This window comes from Eucalyptus grandis, chromosome 5 (genome assembly GCF_016545825.1).
Source record: "Eucalyptus grandis isolate ANBG69807.140 chromosome 5, ASM1654582v1, whole genome shotgun sequence".
Taxonomy (NCBI): Eukaryota; Viridiplantae; Streptophyta; class Magnoliopsida; order Myrtales; family Myrtaceae; genus Eucalyptus; species Eucalyptus grandis.
This window is the reverse complement of record NC_052616.1, coordinates 6,633,898-6,649,320: the sequence shown is the minus strand read 5'-3', so window position 1 is coordinate 6,649,320 and position 15,423 is coordinate 6,633,898. Positions and strand designations below refer to the sequence as shown.

General features: G+C 36.0%; 1 protein-coding gene across 1 annotated transcript; it reads left to right on the top strand.

The window, feature by feature from the left end:
• The first annotated feature begins 6,252 nt into the window (after positions 1–6,252).
• LOC104437343 (protein disulfide-isomerase 5-2) lies at positions 6,253–11,610 on the top strand. The gene is made up of 6 exons (XM_010050283.3): positions 6,253–6,398; positions 6,611–6,947; positions 7,626–7,729; positions 7,980–8,350; positions 8,747–9,054; positions 10,906–11,610. The coding sequence occupies exons 2-6, from the start codon at positions 6,726–6,728 to the stop codon at positions 11,215–11,217; spliced, it is 1,317 nt and encodes a 438-aa protein (XP_010048585.2). The 5' UTR covers positions 6,253–6,398; positions 6,611–6,725; the 3' UTR covers positions 11,218–11,610.
• Positions 11,611–15,423: the final 3,813 nt, after the last annotated feature.

Here is a 15,423-nt window from a genome sequence, read left to right as displayed (position 1 = left end):
AGCCATTGTTTCACTTGAAGAAAAATAGATCAACCTAATAATCAGAAATCTATTGGAATGCCAAATTTTCTTCTTTATAACCTATTTCAATATAGTAGCTTTCAATGGGATTAAGCAACTGATAGATATAACTTACATTTTTATAGGTTAGAGAGAAAACCTAGCAAACCTTAACTAATAGCGTGTCAACTGGGTTCCTCCTATTACGGGTTTCAATTTAAACACAATTGCTTATATTTTGTTGCTCAACTATGCCCGTTATTAATATATGCTAAAATCCAAATTCAATAAGATCACTCAAGGGTTTAACATATATTAGAATATCTATTAACCCGATTATTTAAAATATAAAATCAATTAATTAATGTAAGTCTATATTATAGGAAATTTCCAACAAATGATTTCATAATCAACCAGCATGAAAAAGTTTCTTATTAGTCGAACGACGTGGTTTATGAAACACATATCAGACAAAAATTTCCAAATTACAATCAACTTGCTTCAATCTTCCTGGGATCGAGTTTCTGACTGGAGATAAAAGTAGAATTTCTCAAAACCAGATTTTACAGTGAGGGGCTGTAGTATGGCTGTGTAAATGGCCAAACAGAAGCATAAGTAAGCAAAAAGCTTGATTTTTTTTTTTTTTTTTGTATAGGTTGAAATCTAAGTTGTTTTTTCTCTGCTGCAGGATTTTAGTGAAAACGTCCACCATCACCACAAACGGATAAGATGAGATAAGGTCATCTTGTCTCGATCCAGTTGCCCTTTGCAATAGCCAACAAGCTCCCCACTAACAGTATAGGAGTATCTAGGAAATGCATGAATTCAATGGGAACACCAATTGTAGTCGAGAGCTTCCACAAAAAAAAAGAAAATCACTTTAGCCTTCGTAATTTCTGCTTTAACGGTGCATCTAGGGGTCACAAAATGAATAATTTTGTCTAAGACACGGATTGATTTCGTCGTCACTTGCGCGTGAACTTCATAAAACATCAACTGTAAGCTACTAAAGGATGACTATTCTGATTTTCGTTCCAAAGAAAGCGATTTTTTCTGTTATGGTAGATTTCAAAGTTGGTAAATGTCAACCAAAAAAAAAAAAAAAAAAAAAAAAAAACTATTGATAATAAAAAAGATAAATGATGACCCCATTTTCCCGGTAACTTGTTGGAAACTTGCCAACACTTTTATGAAATTACTAACTCTTTTATAGAGTTTACAAATGATCAACTTTTCTTTTTTTAATCTTTCACTCACTTTTATTTGTCTTTCTTATCTAAGCCTTAATTAACCAATTTACATCAATTTCTCCATCTCTATTTGAGTGGCTTACCAACTTTTATTCCGATGAAATTATGAATTAGTTTTGAATGATTAACTCTTATTTGAGTTATTTTCCAACGTTTTCTTTTGTTTATTCTCATTTATCAATTTTTGTTATCTACAAATGCCTCAAATTTATAAACTCTCACATGAACTTACTAATTTAATCAGTTATGGTATACTAAGTCTCCCTTGAATTGCTTTTCACTTAAGGCTTATTTGGTTTTTCCTAGACTTAGCAAATTTTTTGTTGACTTACCAACTTTCATTTGCTTTGCTTACCAAACCGTTAATTTTAAACTTTTTAAAAATCATCAACAATAATTGAAGCGATTACCAACTTTTATTTGATTGAGCTACTTATAAGCTTTACGTTATAAATTCTTAATTAAGTCTATTATCAATGTTTTTTTTATTTGTTTTTAAATTATCTTCTTCTCTAATATTTGACAAAAAGAAACCTTTCTTATAATATATAAAATTTTCTTTACCTTTCTTACCAACACTTTAAATCATCATCTATTATGTGAAATAACCTACCTTTCTTTTGAAATAACCTACGTCTATTTAAATGACTTATCACTTTTCTCCAATTAAATTACTAATTAGTTTTGGTTAATCTAACTTGAGTTGCTTATTAGCAAATTTATTTATTTTTAAATTTAACAACATTTCTTTTGAGTTAGCACATTTAATTGCCTTGCTTGAAATTTTTTAAATTGACTAACTCTTTTTAAAATTACCAACCCCAATTAAGAGTGATTATCAACTTTTCTCTAATTAGATTACCAACTGATATTTGAGTTAGTTATCGATATTATTAATTAAATTGTAATAGACAACTCAAAACACACTTGTTATACCAAATTGCAATACAAGTATAACACTAAAAAATTATCTCACACAGCCATTTATATATTTTCTCATGCCACACTCAAATCACTCAAAAGCAATACTTGTTCATATAGAGATGCTCAACTAATACGTTTATCTCTTACACTCATAGAAAAACAACTTACCCCCCTCCTTAGGCCGTACTACCTCTCTCTTTCTTTGACTTTATCTTTTGCATCTCGCGATATAACTTCCAAAACTAGGAGAATTATAAATAAATAAATAAATAAATAATCCTAAATCTATTGCAATGTATCAATACAAGTTAAACTTTATTTTTTGCCAATCAACTTTTTACATTTATGCCAATTCAGTGCATCCACTAGATTTTGGCTAGAAAATCATGACATGGACATTGGTAGTCTTGTAAGATAGTTGACGATAATTTTTAGTAATATTTTAATATTTTTTTACATTTTATATTTTCTTTTCGCTTTTATTTTCTTTCTCTTCTTTTGCTTCCCTAACAAGGTTGACCTTACCAACCTGACAAGGATGACCTCACCAGTGGCTAGGCAAGGTCAAGCCTCATCATCACTAGCCCTCACCTCTAGGTCACCAAGGAAGGGAAGAAAAAAGAAGAAAGACAAAGGGAAAAAAATAGTAAAAAAATAATATAAAAATATTAAGAATTGTCTACTTTAGCATTAAGTGCACCATGTAGGATAACCGATATTTATGTTAGCAATTTTTGACTAAAATTGACTAGATAGATCGAATTGGCATAAATATATTTTTAAAAAAAAGGAAAAATTTCAAATAAAGACTTAAAATGGACATTGTTTTTTGTTCCCCTAATCGGTTTCGCCTAGAATGCGTTTGGTAAAATTTTTGTTCCTGGGATAATAGGGTTGATTCCCAAAGAGAATGCCATTATTTTATTAAGTAAAGACCTAAAGTGAACTTCATTTCAAAGAAGGGCGACGACGAGGCGCGGCGACGCTCGTGAGGTCGCCGACCCTCGTCGGCCCCGGCCGAGAAGAAAGAAGAAGGTGAGAAAAAGAAAAGAAAAAGGAAAAAAAAAAGAAAAAGAAAAGAAAAAAAAGGAAAATGAAAAGAAAAAAAAAGAAAAATGAAAAAAGAAAAGAAAACAAAGGAAAAAGTAAAAAAAAATACATACGGTACTAAACGCAATTCTATTCGAGAATCGAAATTTTGGACGGTTATCATTAAAATGCTTAGAATCAGTTTCAAAGAATGGCCCGAACTTACCAAATGTGAAGGGCAAATTTGTCTTTTTAAAATTTAAAATTTTTCTTTTTCCTTTTGAAAAACTACAAAAAGAAAAAAAGAAAAAAGAAAAGAAAACACAAGTAGGTGGGGAAGTGCTGGTTTGGAATACGAGAATCTGTTTGGATCTTGTCTTGGGATGGATGCCCAATTGCCAAAATCCGGCTTTTGAGGTCAATTTGGAATAGGTGGGGAATTTTTCTTCAGCATGGATTGCAAAGGAATCGAAGCTTTGCAATGTTTGGGACAAAAACCACAGATAATTAATTATCCCAAGAAATTGCTGAACTTGCTTTGTTGTGAAGTTTTCTTGAGGAAAACTTCAATAATTCTTGAAGCGATATGTGTACAGGTAGTATGTACCTTTGTTAAGGTGCATACCAAGAAATTTGATTTTACATCGGGCAATATTCATCTTCCTTTGGGAAAGCATAATACCATGCTTTTTCACGATTTAAACTTGCTCAAGAGTTGATAGTGTGATCATCGGGGCCAAGATCGAGAATATCGTCAATGTATACGGCTGCACTTGATAAGATCGGTTGGAAGATATGACACATGGCTTTTTGGAAGAGGGATGGTGCTACCTTTGGCTCCCTCCCACTTGTGGTCACCGCCCCATCGCTAGTAGGGCAATGGCAATGGCTAGCGAGGTCATCAATGCTTGGAGGAGGGCCGACGACTCTCTTCCAAATTTGGGCAAGGGTCATCACTACCTATTTCATTCTCAATGTGATGAATTAGATGGTTCGACCTTTTCTTGCTTGAGGACAGTTTTTGGCAAAATGTCCTTTGTGGTCACGATTGCATTAATAGAAATGTAGTAATGGTTTGATTTCGCATAGGCCTAGCAACCTTCAACCAATGCCATATCATCATCCTGTGAATGACCTCCATAGATGCCTAAATCATTCTAATGGATTTGATAGCATCATCCGAGGGAACTTGATTACGTAGGTGGTATTTTTTTCTTTCCCATTTTCCTGAGTGGAAGTCACCCTTGCCAACATCAAGTGAGGGCAACCCTTGCTTGAGTTGGGCGCGGGTGACCTCCATCGGTTGGCGATGGCCATGTTTGGGGAAGGGAAGAGGAAAAAGCAAAGAAAAAAAAAGAAAAGAAAAATAAAATTAAAAATAAAAATAAAAATACAATTTTTTGACCAAAATACCCCTTCTTCGACACCCAAAAATTCACTACCGGCCAAAAATCCTTATTTGAAACAATTTAGCCACTTCGAGCCCTTAGTTGCAATAATATCCACTTTGGGCCTTTTTTTTGAAATAATATCTACTTTGAGCCATCATTTGAGAAAACTAAGGTACTTTAGGTCCTTTTTGAAATTTTCTCTAAAAAAATTTGAATTGAATTAATACAAGCACAATAGATTTATATATATATATATATATATTATATTTTTTTTTCTTTTTTTTTGGATAATTTTCCATTCAAAAACTTCACCATAAGCTTTATCCATAGATCTCTCGCCGCCTCAAACGTCCTTGGCAACTTGAACTTTTGCTTTCTCCTTTTGAATTTTTCTTTTGGCCACCAATTTGCGCTTGAGAAAGGAGAGTATTTCTTACAACCCTTCATCAGCTCACAATAATAATGTGAGCCCTTTTGTCATCATCGCTTTGTAAAAGGGCATAAGATTTTTCGGGACATGTAACATGACTTTTAGGATGCGTTTATTTTATGAAAAACACAATGATAAGAAAATGTTCTCCAAAAGAAGTATTATTCAATAATACGGTTATTCTTTCTTTATTGGGTAATATATGATCGAAAATGTTTCCTAATATTTGGATCTCACGATTTTACCTCAAGCAAATATATATATTCAAATTTTTATTTGTTAATTTTTTCAAATAACAAATTTTTAATTATTTCTTATTTTTCTCTTTTCATTATATATTTTCTTTTTTTTTAAATCAAAATTTTAATTATTTTTATTTTTCTCTTTTCTTTTATTTCCTTTTTATTTGTCCTTCATCCACTGTGACCGATTGGCGATGGCCACAAGCAAGCTTGAGCTCAATGGCCTTGAGCTCACCAAACATGGTGAGGTTGGTGATCCATGAAGGAGGTAGAATGAAAATGAAAAGAAAAAAAGAGAAAAGAAAAAAAAATATAAGATATTAAAAAAATTGAGAGAAGCAATTTTGGAAATTGTTTTCACCTTTTTAAATTTAGGAATTCACTTTTTGAGTTTATACATGAATATTTTTATTAACCAAAAGTGTTTTTGGTTAACTAATCATTTTTTAAAAATCAATTCCTAGAAAACTCTTTCCCTCATACAAACGCACCATCAGTATAATATGACTAGAAGTTCCTTAGATGACGACTCTCATTTTAACGAATTCAACAACACTTCAAATCTTTGAAATTAATCTGTCATTAAACCATTTATTAAAATTAAGAGGGCTCCCTTTTTCAATATAGGAGAATAAAAGACTTGTTTATTCCCTAGCGTCCAGGCTTATATCCCTCATGTTAATATCGCAATCCTAATTCTGCTATAAAAACTATATTAATCTAAAAGATTTCTTTTTATCCATGTTCAATATTTTCTCCTCAGTTATAATTCCTTTACTGCTAATGTTGGGGGAACAGCAGAAACGCGAATCAAAGGATTTGCGCTCGAATTGCAAAAATTTTCAACCACCTCCGGGCAAAATTGTGACAAACTGAAAAGCAGGGGAACAAAATGAAATTCTCTCGGATCTGCTTGGGGGAGGAAATCACGACGACTCATAAAATCCGGGGCAAAGATGTAAATTTTCCCTTCTTTTACGAGAAGATCATCGTTTTCCGCGACTCCCGGTCTCGCTCTCCCGGAAGCAACGACTTTGAAAATCAGACGAGAAGTGAACGAGTTCAAATACGAACGGAGCAGAAAACAAGCGAGCCGGTAGCGATACATCGCTTCACTTGCAGATCTACACAGGTGGGTCTCGCTCGCTCCGTTCCAGCGATTTCTCACCACCCTTTAGAGCTTTATATCTGTTGTTTGCTTTTGTGGGTGCTGTTGGTGTTGATTTTCGCACTGGGTCGGATCTGATTCTCGTGCCATCAAGGCTCTTTCTTTTGGCAGCAAGCGCGAGTTTTTGGGCTTGTTGTTGTGGAATTTGAGCTGCTGCTCAATCGTTTGATGTGCAGATTGCAGCAGAGACGCATCGGGAGGACCGGAACGTGGAGAACAGAAACAGTGGAGGCCGCGAGTCAATAAGGGTCGTCTGGGATTTTGGTGGGTTTGCGTGTAAATCGCCTGATCATGAAGATGAGAGCGTTTCTTGTCGTGGCTGTGCTGATTTTAGCAATCTCTCGGCAATCGCTGTCGTCGTCGTCGGCGGCTTTCGAGAACTTCTCGGCCAAAGATGGGACAGTGTTGGAGCTGGATGAATCGAATCTCGACTCGGCGATCTCGAAGTTTGATTACGTTTTAGTTGACTTTTATGCTCCTTGGTGCGGCCACTGCAAGCGCCTTGCCCCTGAGGTCCTTCTCCTTTTCATGTTAATTTGTTGATTTGAGGTTTCTTTCTTTTGCTGTTTGTTTAATGCGAGAGCTTGGGAAAAGAGCCATCATGTGTAATAATGTAGAATTTTAGTACTTGTCTAACATAAAGCAGGGTTTTGCTGTCTGAGGCTTTAGGCAGTGTGATATTTTCGCTTGACATTTTTCATTTATTTGCGTAGTTGTTCTTGTTCATTGTGTTTGTACAATATTTAGTCAGATGCTCTGAAATTCATGTTTGGAATAGCCTTGGTGGTGTAGATGTTCTTTGTTTGAAGAAAAATTGAGTCTTTGCTAATCGAGGGTACTGATGTTTTGCAGTTGAACCCCTTCAGTTTTCATTTTTGAGATGAATCACTGACAAGTGCAATGTCATTGAATGTAGTACGTGTCTGGATTTTCCTCCATTTGACCAATTTAAATAGAAATGAATGAATGATCTGCTTGGTCAACTCTGGTTGATGGATGCTTATTATTTTGGCCCTCATAGGGGAGTGAATGTATCCTTTGGCTATTAATCTTCATGAGATTGTGATGGCTTCTATTTGATTTTCAACATTGTGCATACCTCTTTAAATGCAGTCGTACAGCAGGTCTTAATATGCTGGTCTATTGGTACATCGAGCTGACAGAAAATTGACTTTAGTTATTCTCTTGCAGTTAGATGCAGCTGCCCCAATTCTTGCTGGATTGAAGGAGCCTATAGTGATCGCAAAAGTTAATGCTGACAAGTACTCACGTCTTGCAGTCAAACATGACATAGAGTATGGCACTATCTTACTGGCTTCTTGCCACAATGGAAATTTAAATAGCACATTTACTAATCTACTTAGCAGAATTTGACTCAAATCATTCTGTAGTTGATGCCTGGAAAATGGTTAATGTGTATACTGTGATGATGTTTCCACTGTTGTAATCACAGTGTTCCTTCTTTTTTAATGCCTCCTCTACTTTATATCTAGTCATAGTGTCCAGAATTTTTTGACCATAATGGATATACTTGATTGCATGCAGTGGTTTTCCTACCCTCAAACTTTTTATGCATGGTGTCCCCATGGAATATAATGGGCCGAGAAAAGCAGATTTACTTGTTCGTTTTCTGAAGAAGTTCGTTGCTCCTGATGTCTCCATTCTGGATTCAGACTCTGCTGTTGGTGAATTTGTTCAATCTGCTGGCACCCACTTTCCTATATTCATTGGTTTTGGCATAAATGAGTCACTGATTTCAGATCTCGGAAAAAAATACAAGAAAAAAGCATGGTTTTCTGTGGCAAAGGATTTTTCCGAGGAAATAATGGTGGTGTACGACTTTGACAAGGTACCTGCTTTGGTATCCCTTCATCCGAATTACAACGAACAGAACATTTTCTATGGTCCCTTTGAAGGTAAACATGGTGTTGACCTTCCATCCTGATTAGGCTGATTTCTTTTGCCAAAGTAGGTCCATAATCTACTTCAACTACCTTACTTGGACTGCGTTGATTCTTGCTATGGTGCTTTACACCTTAATTTCGCCTGTTTTCAATTTTATCTTCGAAGGAGTGATGCTAGCCATCTCTGCTATCTTTTCTTACTCATTCTACATTATACATTCCGGTGCTCCTTCATTTTGCTTAGATTCTTTTCAGTACTGGATGTTTTTTCTAGTTAGTGCCTAAAGTGCTCTGTTTCTAAATACACGAAAAGTTAATGTGTGTATCTGTGATAGGTCCATCTTTAGTTGCATGGAATTGTATTTCCTATATTGCTTAACATCAAGTCCTCTTTCTCTGTATTGACAGAAAAGTTTTTGGAAGACTTCATCAAGCAGAATTTTATTCCTTCCCCTCTGCCAATAAATTATGATACACTGAAGTTACTGAAAGATGATGATCGAAAAATTGTGTTGACAATTATGGAAGATGAGAATGAAGAGAAATCAAAGAAATTGGTCCAATTACTGAAGGCTGCTGCAAGTGCCAATCGTGACTTGGTGTTTGCTTATGTTGGGTTCAAACAGTTTGAAGACTTTACTGAGTCATTTGGCATCAACAAGAAGTCTGAGCTCCCAAAAATGGTTGTTTGGGATGGCAATGAAGAGTACTTTATGGTAAGTATATAGTTTTGAAGTAGTGACACATTTGAAGATGCAACTTGATTATATATTTCTGAAGTTATAATACTCGTGTATCTGTTGTCTTTTCAAAGTTAAGAGCTGGTGGAACATGATTCCACATTTCACACCTGACAGATGCTGAAAAACGTGGCTAGGAGACAATGACTTGAGCACATTGCATTTTTCAGCTCGAATTATTCCAGCACTTATGCAGAGTGTTTCCACTTATTTGTGGAATTGGTCAAAGTACACAGAATTTGTAATGCACTTGGCAGGGGTGTATCTGCCTGAATAGCTGCATATAATATTTTAGTCATGATTGGTATTGATTTTAGCTTTAACTTGATAATGTCAATTAAGTTGCTTAAATTTCACAAGGATCTCTCTCCACCTCCTTGTTCGTCATCTACTGGACTTCAGTTGTTTTTGACAAAGCTATTGATTTGGCAATGGATTGTACTATAGAGAAGTTAGGATTTATGCCTTTGCAAGTACACATTTGAGACAAAGTCTGGAGCTTTGGCTACTTCTTTCACCTTGATGAAGATGCAGCTGTAGGAACTGTATTTTACTGCATAAGACTTTGATAAGTCTGGCATCCTCTGTGTTTGATATTTGAACAGTGAAATGGGTTTTAGCTTTCTCAATGGTGTTTGTGAGGAACGTGTCAAATTGATGGAATATATATATAGGAAGTTTAATTTTAGATGACATAGAGATCTCATTGGGGCATCTGCTTTTGATGAGACAGAGATAGTTCTTTGAAGTGAAGATTGGATTGGAGTTTCCTTTGAACTTCGCTTTCTTGGTTTCGGATAGTCTTATTGACACTTTGGAAGGTGTTTGCTCCCTTGCTTTACATATTTAGTAGTCCATTTTTTTTACTCTAAGCAATTTAACCATCTAATGGTTTGGATTTTTCTAACTGAATATTGCTGAGTTGGCTATTATGCGCTCTTAATGACATGAAAGTCAAGAGACAATAGGTGGATATTGATTGATATCTTAGGCTGAAGAAAAGCTTCAAAAGCACCTTATGTGTGTTATATCTGCATACGTACTTACTCAAACTTGATGATATGGAGTTGAGACAACAATAAGTAATTGGGCAAATATTGCATTTTTTTCTCCTGTGAAGTCTAAGTAGCCAATAGAGGGAAAATAGAATGGGATTGGTGCTGATGCTCTCTCTGTGCCTTATTTGCTTACCAATCCAGACAGTTTTTGGTTTGGCATTGCTTCTAGCAGGTAAAAGCAGCAAGGCTGGTTATTTTCCTTTGCTTTCCTTAGATTCCTAAGAGAAATTATAGTTTTATAGAATGTTTTCTTCTTTGAAATCCTTAAGGTAATTTAAGTCATTCTCTCTTGAAATTAAAACTATATAGGTTTGCCTCTACATTTGGCTTAGCTAGTTTGACACAGTGGATAAACATGAATATTTGCCTAAAATAAGGGGACTCATCTGAGAAAATGATTGTTTTTAAGGCGAGGTGCAGTCATTCTATATCCACTGTCCAGTTTTATGCATAGAATTCATCATATCTCTTATCAACTTCATGCAGGTTATGCAGGCTAGTCTGTTTTCCTATGTAGGTTTTGTTGGTATTACATGTCGTTTTTGTGACTTCCGTTGTTGAGCAAATAATGACGACTTCTAACTGGTCCCTTGGACTTATTGCTAACCTTTCCACCAAGCGAAATGAAAAGCAAGGGAGTTGGCCAAATCTAGTGATGATTGAATTTTGACTTTATTACTTCACTATTCAATTAGCTTTCTCCTTCCGAGTTTTGGGTTACAGTAGTAATGCCTCGTACTGATCCATACAACCCTTTTTGTTTTGAAAGGTGGTTGGTTCTGAAGTGATCAATGAGGAGGATCAGGCATCTCAAATCACACAATTTATTGAAGGATTCAGGGAAGGAAGAACAGAGGCGAAAAGTATTAACGGCCCATCGTTTATGGGCTACATCAATTCACTTATTGGGGTCAGAACTGTGTACATAATTGTATTCCTGGTTTGTGTATTTATGCTCATCCGAAGCATCAACAAAGAAGAGCCCCTGCGAGTTGGTACACGAGAAGAGGCAGATCAAGCAAGCAGCTCTTCCTTGGACAATGAAGGAAAAGAATACGGGCCAGGAGACAAGGAAGACTGAGCATCTGAATTCAGTCGGAACTTTTGGGTAATCTGCCTACTCAAACGAAGATTTTGCAATTCTGACGTTTAGTTGCAATGCACACTAGATAGAAGGATGAAGATAAGTCACGGGTCCTATTCTTATGTTTAGTTGCGATGCACACTAGATTGATGTATGCAGATATGTTGCAGCAGTTTAATTATTCTCGTTAGTTTTCTTTGTTAGCCTTCTTCAGTGGGATCTATTCAACATATCTTTCCAATAGTTTATCTAGAATGGTCTTTCGTACAAGAGAGAATTTTCCGTGTCGGTTTATATGGTTGTGGTGATGACATCAACTAATTGCATTGCCGGCGTGATATGGCATCTCATTCTATCTTGCTCATAAATTTCAGAATCACTCATTTTGCATTGGCTTGGTTTGTCATGATTTATTGTTTTCTGGCCATACCCATTGCATGAAATACATTATCCTTCGCACCACTGTTTATTCTTTTGTTTATTTATCTGTAATGGGATGACAACTAAAGCTGGAAACTAGCTAGCTTCCTGTAATGTGTATGCCGGAGCACCAGCAATTCAACAATAGGAATCACAAGCCGGAGTCTTCGACGATATGGATCTGCAGGGTGCTGGACCGGCCTTGGGTATGTCAAGTGCAAATCAGCTTATTATTCCATTGATCATCAACCGTATGTCCTCGTGAAGTCTTCATTCCGAGCAAAATCACCCTGATAATTTGTTTTTGTGGGCTTATACAAGATATACCATTTCATCGGTTTATGCCATTTGCCCTTTAGAGTCATTAAAATTGCTTTACCCCAGACGAATTGCAGACCGTTTGAAGATCTAGATTCGCTTGAAGAAGCGAAATCAAATGTCTATAAGCAATGCCAAAATTGAGATTTTATATGTTGATCGCCGATTGAAAGTTTTTCCGGTATTCTTTGAAGGTCGGAACCGTTCAATTTTCCACATCAGATACGGGTACAGTGAGGATGGAAACCCAGAAATTAAGGTAGTCAGGTTTCGCACGTTTGAAATGCTTGCTGCAATTAAGGTCCACAATGCATATTAAAGTGGCCAATCTCTGATCATTGTTCCTCCCAAAATTATATTTCGATTCATTTGATGAAATCAGTTTTGTATTTGTCAAAATATTATGACCATTTTACTGCACTGCCTCTTAATCGGTATGGAGGAAGTTCCCTTCCCATGAATAATTTTTATGTGCATGAAGATCTGAGCCCTTAAGGCTTACCGTCAACCCAACAGGATTGTCAACCCGACAATGCCCTGCTGAGTGTTGCCATATTAAAAATCTCATTTTACCCATCCTTTTTAGTCCTTCATTCGTTGCTTCCCTAATTTTGTTTCTCCTTTACAAAAACTTGACCTACCCCTGCTGGTCGCATGGACTCTTATGTTATATTTGGTAGTCCGGATTTGAATCCTATAGGGTGTTTGGCAATGTCATATAGATTGGATAAATTTGGATATACCCAGATAAAATATCGATAAGAAATTATCATATGGATTGGATAAATTTGGATAATACCCAAATAAAATATCGATAAGAAATTCAGGAAAGAGAGTGGAATAAGTTTGGATTAGATGTACATACATATTTCTTAAATTAACTCTCGAGCCCATCAATACTGTCCCTTACAATCTCTCCATTTTCATCGTCAATTTTCTCATCCCCTACAGCTTAGACCTCATGCCCTCCGACACTTCCCCTCCTCTGGACCTTGACATCACCAAAGCCCTAATTGACGGTCCCAACTTCAACGTCGCTCCTTCCGGCGTCGTCCAGGAATTCGAGGCCGACGAGGGCAGCACCATGATCGTCCTTTTCGTCCCCATCAACACGGCCTTTGCCGAATTGCTTACGCCTGAGAGCTTGCAGTTCCTGCCTGTGAGAAGGCCGTGGTGCTGAGGTTTCACGTCTTGCATTTTTATTACCCTTTTCACCTCTCTAGAATCGATTGTGAATCCTCCAGGCAAGAAAAATGAAACGAAAAATTTTAATGAATTTCTAAGGGGCTAGGCTCAGCCTCCTCCCGCTGGGAAAGGCCATAAAATTGACCTTCAAAGTTCAAACCACTCTGCGACAATTCAACAGTCTTTCCAATCTCGTCAATAACGTTCCTCTTCTTGTTCGATTTGTTTTCACAAACCATTTCTGCTTTCTCGTGCCCAGAAGCTTCCATGTCAATTTTTTGACTTTTATTTTTTTAAACTAAAGAATCATAGTCTTATCCTATCCCAGATTACGCTAAACATATGATTGGATTTTTCACAATACGGAGAATAATTAGAGGATTTCTAATCACACCTTTATCCTATCATATCATAATCCAAATCTTGATGACCAAATGCAACCTTTAAGAGTTATGAATCAAGGAATAAATAGATATATATTATTTGGCCTAGTACTCTAAAAAAACCACCTAACTTTAATTCCAATCCCAATTTTACCTTAAACTTTTTTTTTCTTTAAAAAAAAAAAACTTCCAACTTTAGGCCCTTCTCAATTCTACCCTAATTTTTTTTTTTTGTCTCATAAAATACTATCAAATTTTACTTGAGTCTTGTATCTTTCCCATTAACCTTCATCCAAAATTGTCCTTAGTGATCCTCTGTGTCATTTCAACATCATTGCTCTAGTTTTTCCCCAAATTTCATGTTCAAAAAGACATTTTTTAGAGATAAATTTCCAGGTCAGCCCAAATGACATATTCTTGGATCTAAAATTTGGGTAAAAAGTAGAACAAGTAGGATTGGTTTTTTTGCAAATACTCTTACTCTTAAGGGAGATTTCCTTCCATCTCATTTGGGATCTTCGATTTTGCACTCAGTCTTCAATCTCTTGTACTTGACTTGGCTTGCCTTGAGACACTCAAGCAGCTTGTGTTCGCAAGTTTTCCATGTCTTGATTGTTAAGAATAAGTTTTGGATGGAGAATTAATGGAACAGGTTTGGGGACTCAAGTAACGGTTGATGTTTTTTTTAGGGTATTAGGATTATATTAATCACTTCATCGCATTTCAAAAGAACTGACATATGCATGAATCTTTGATGACATTGCATACTGTAGGTATGTTCTTTTGGTAGAAAAATTTATAAATTATTATCTTATGTGGATTTACTTCCTACATTATTTTAATTACATTTAACTTTTTACATACAAAGGGATCTTTTTGAAAGTCACAATGAAGAGAGTGAGAGCAAGATAACATATTAATAGGATCGTGAATATATTAGGAAATTATAAAGTTGAACCATATATGCATGAATTGAAATAAAGGATTAGTAGACTCTAAATATGCTAGTAGTCAACTTTCTCTAGATCCTAGTACCCAAGTCGTGCATCTCCCATATGCATCACATCTCTAGCACTCTCCTCTTCTCTAGGCTCTCCACGAAGCTCTACCTATTTTTGGATATCATTGAGATCTTTTTCTACAATTGATCACTCACTCCTCTTTTGAAAAAGAGTAGATTGTTGGAGATAACATTATTGCTTATCATAAACACAAGTGAGTCCTCACCTGTGCACAATAGCCTATGTCTCTTCACTACAAGTGCATGACCTAGGAGTATACACCTTCTTGCCCTTAGCTATGGCATGCCATCACTTACATGAGTGTAACCAAGAATCATACCCTTCAATCTAGTACCATCACTAACCTAACCATGGTTTCTCTAGAGTTCTTTGCACAATTATAGGTGATGTCGTGATCAATTCATTAAATAATAGACAATATCATTGCATAAAACTACGTGATCTCCTATAAATAGAACTCCGACCCTCTAATTAAATTCTTGGGCACATGGTTTTCCTCTCTATCTGCTATGCGATCATTACCTTCCATGTTGGGAACTAACCAAGCATTTCGCTCTTGTGCTTGAGAAAATAGACCTAGACTTTCTTTAAAAAATTTATTCTGTAAATGACAAATAGTTATTGACGCCTCCCTTCGACTACATCTGGGAAGGCCCCAGCAAGTGCAAGCGTATGTAGTCAGCCACAGTTTCATTGCTTGATTTAGGACATTCAAAAATGTACCTTTGCGCACTCTGAAACTTTTCTCTTGCTTCAAATGCTTAGGACTTCAACTTTGACTCGAATCTAGACCAAAACGAGGTCAGACTTCCATTCAACTCGCATTGAAAATTTTCTTTGGTTACCACCCTCTTCCATATCATGTTTTCCTCGAT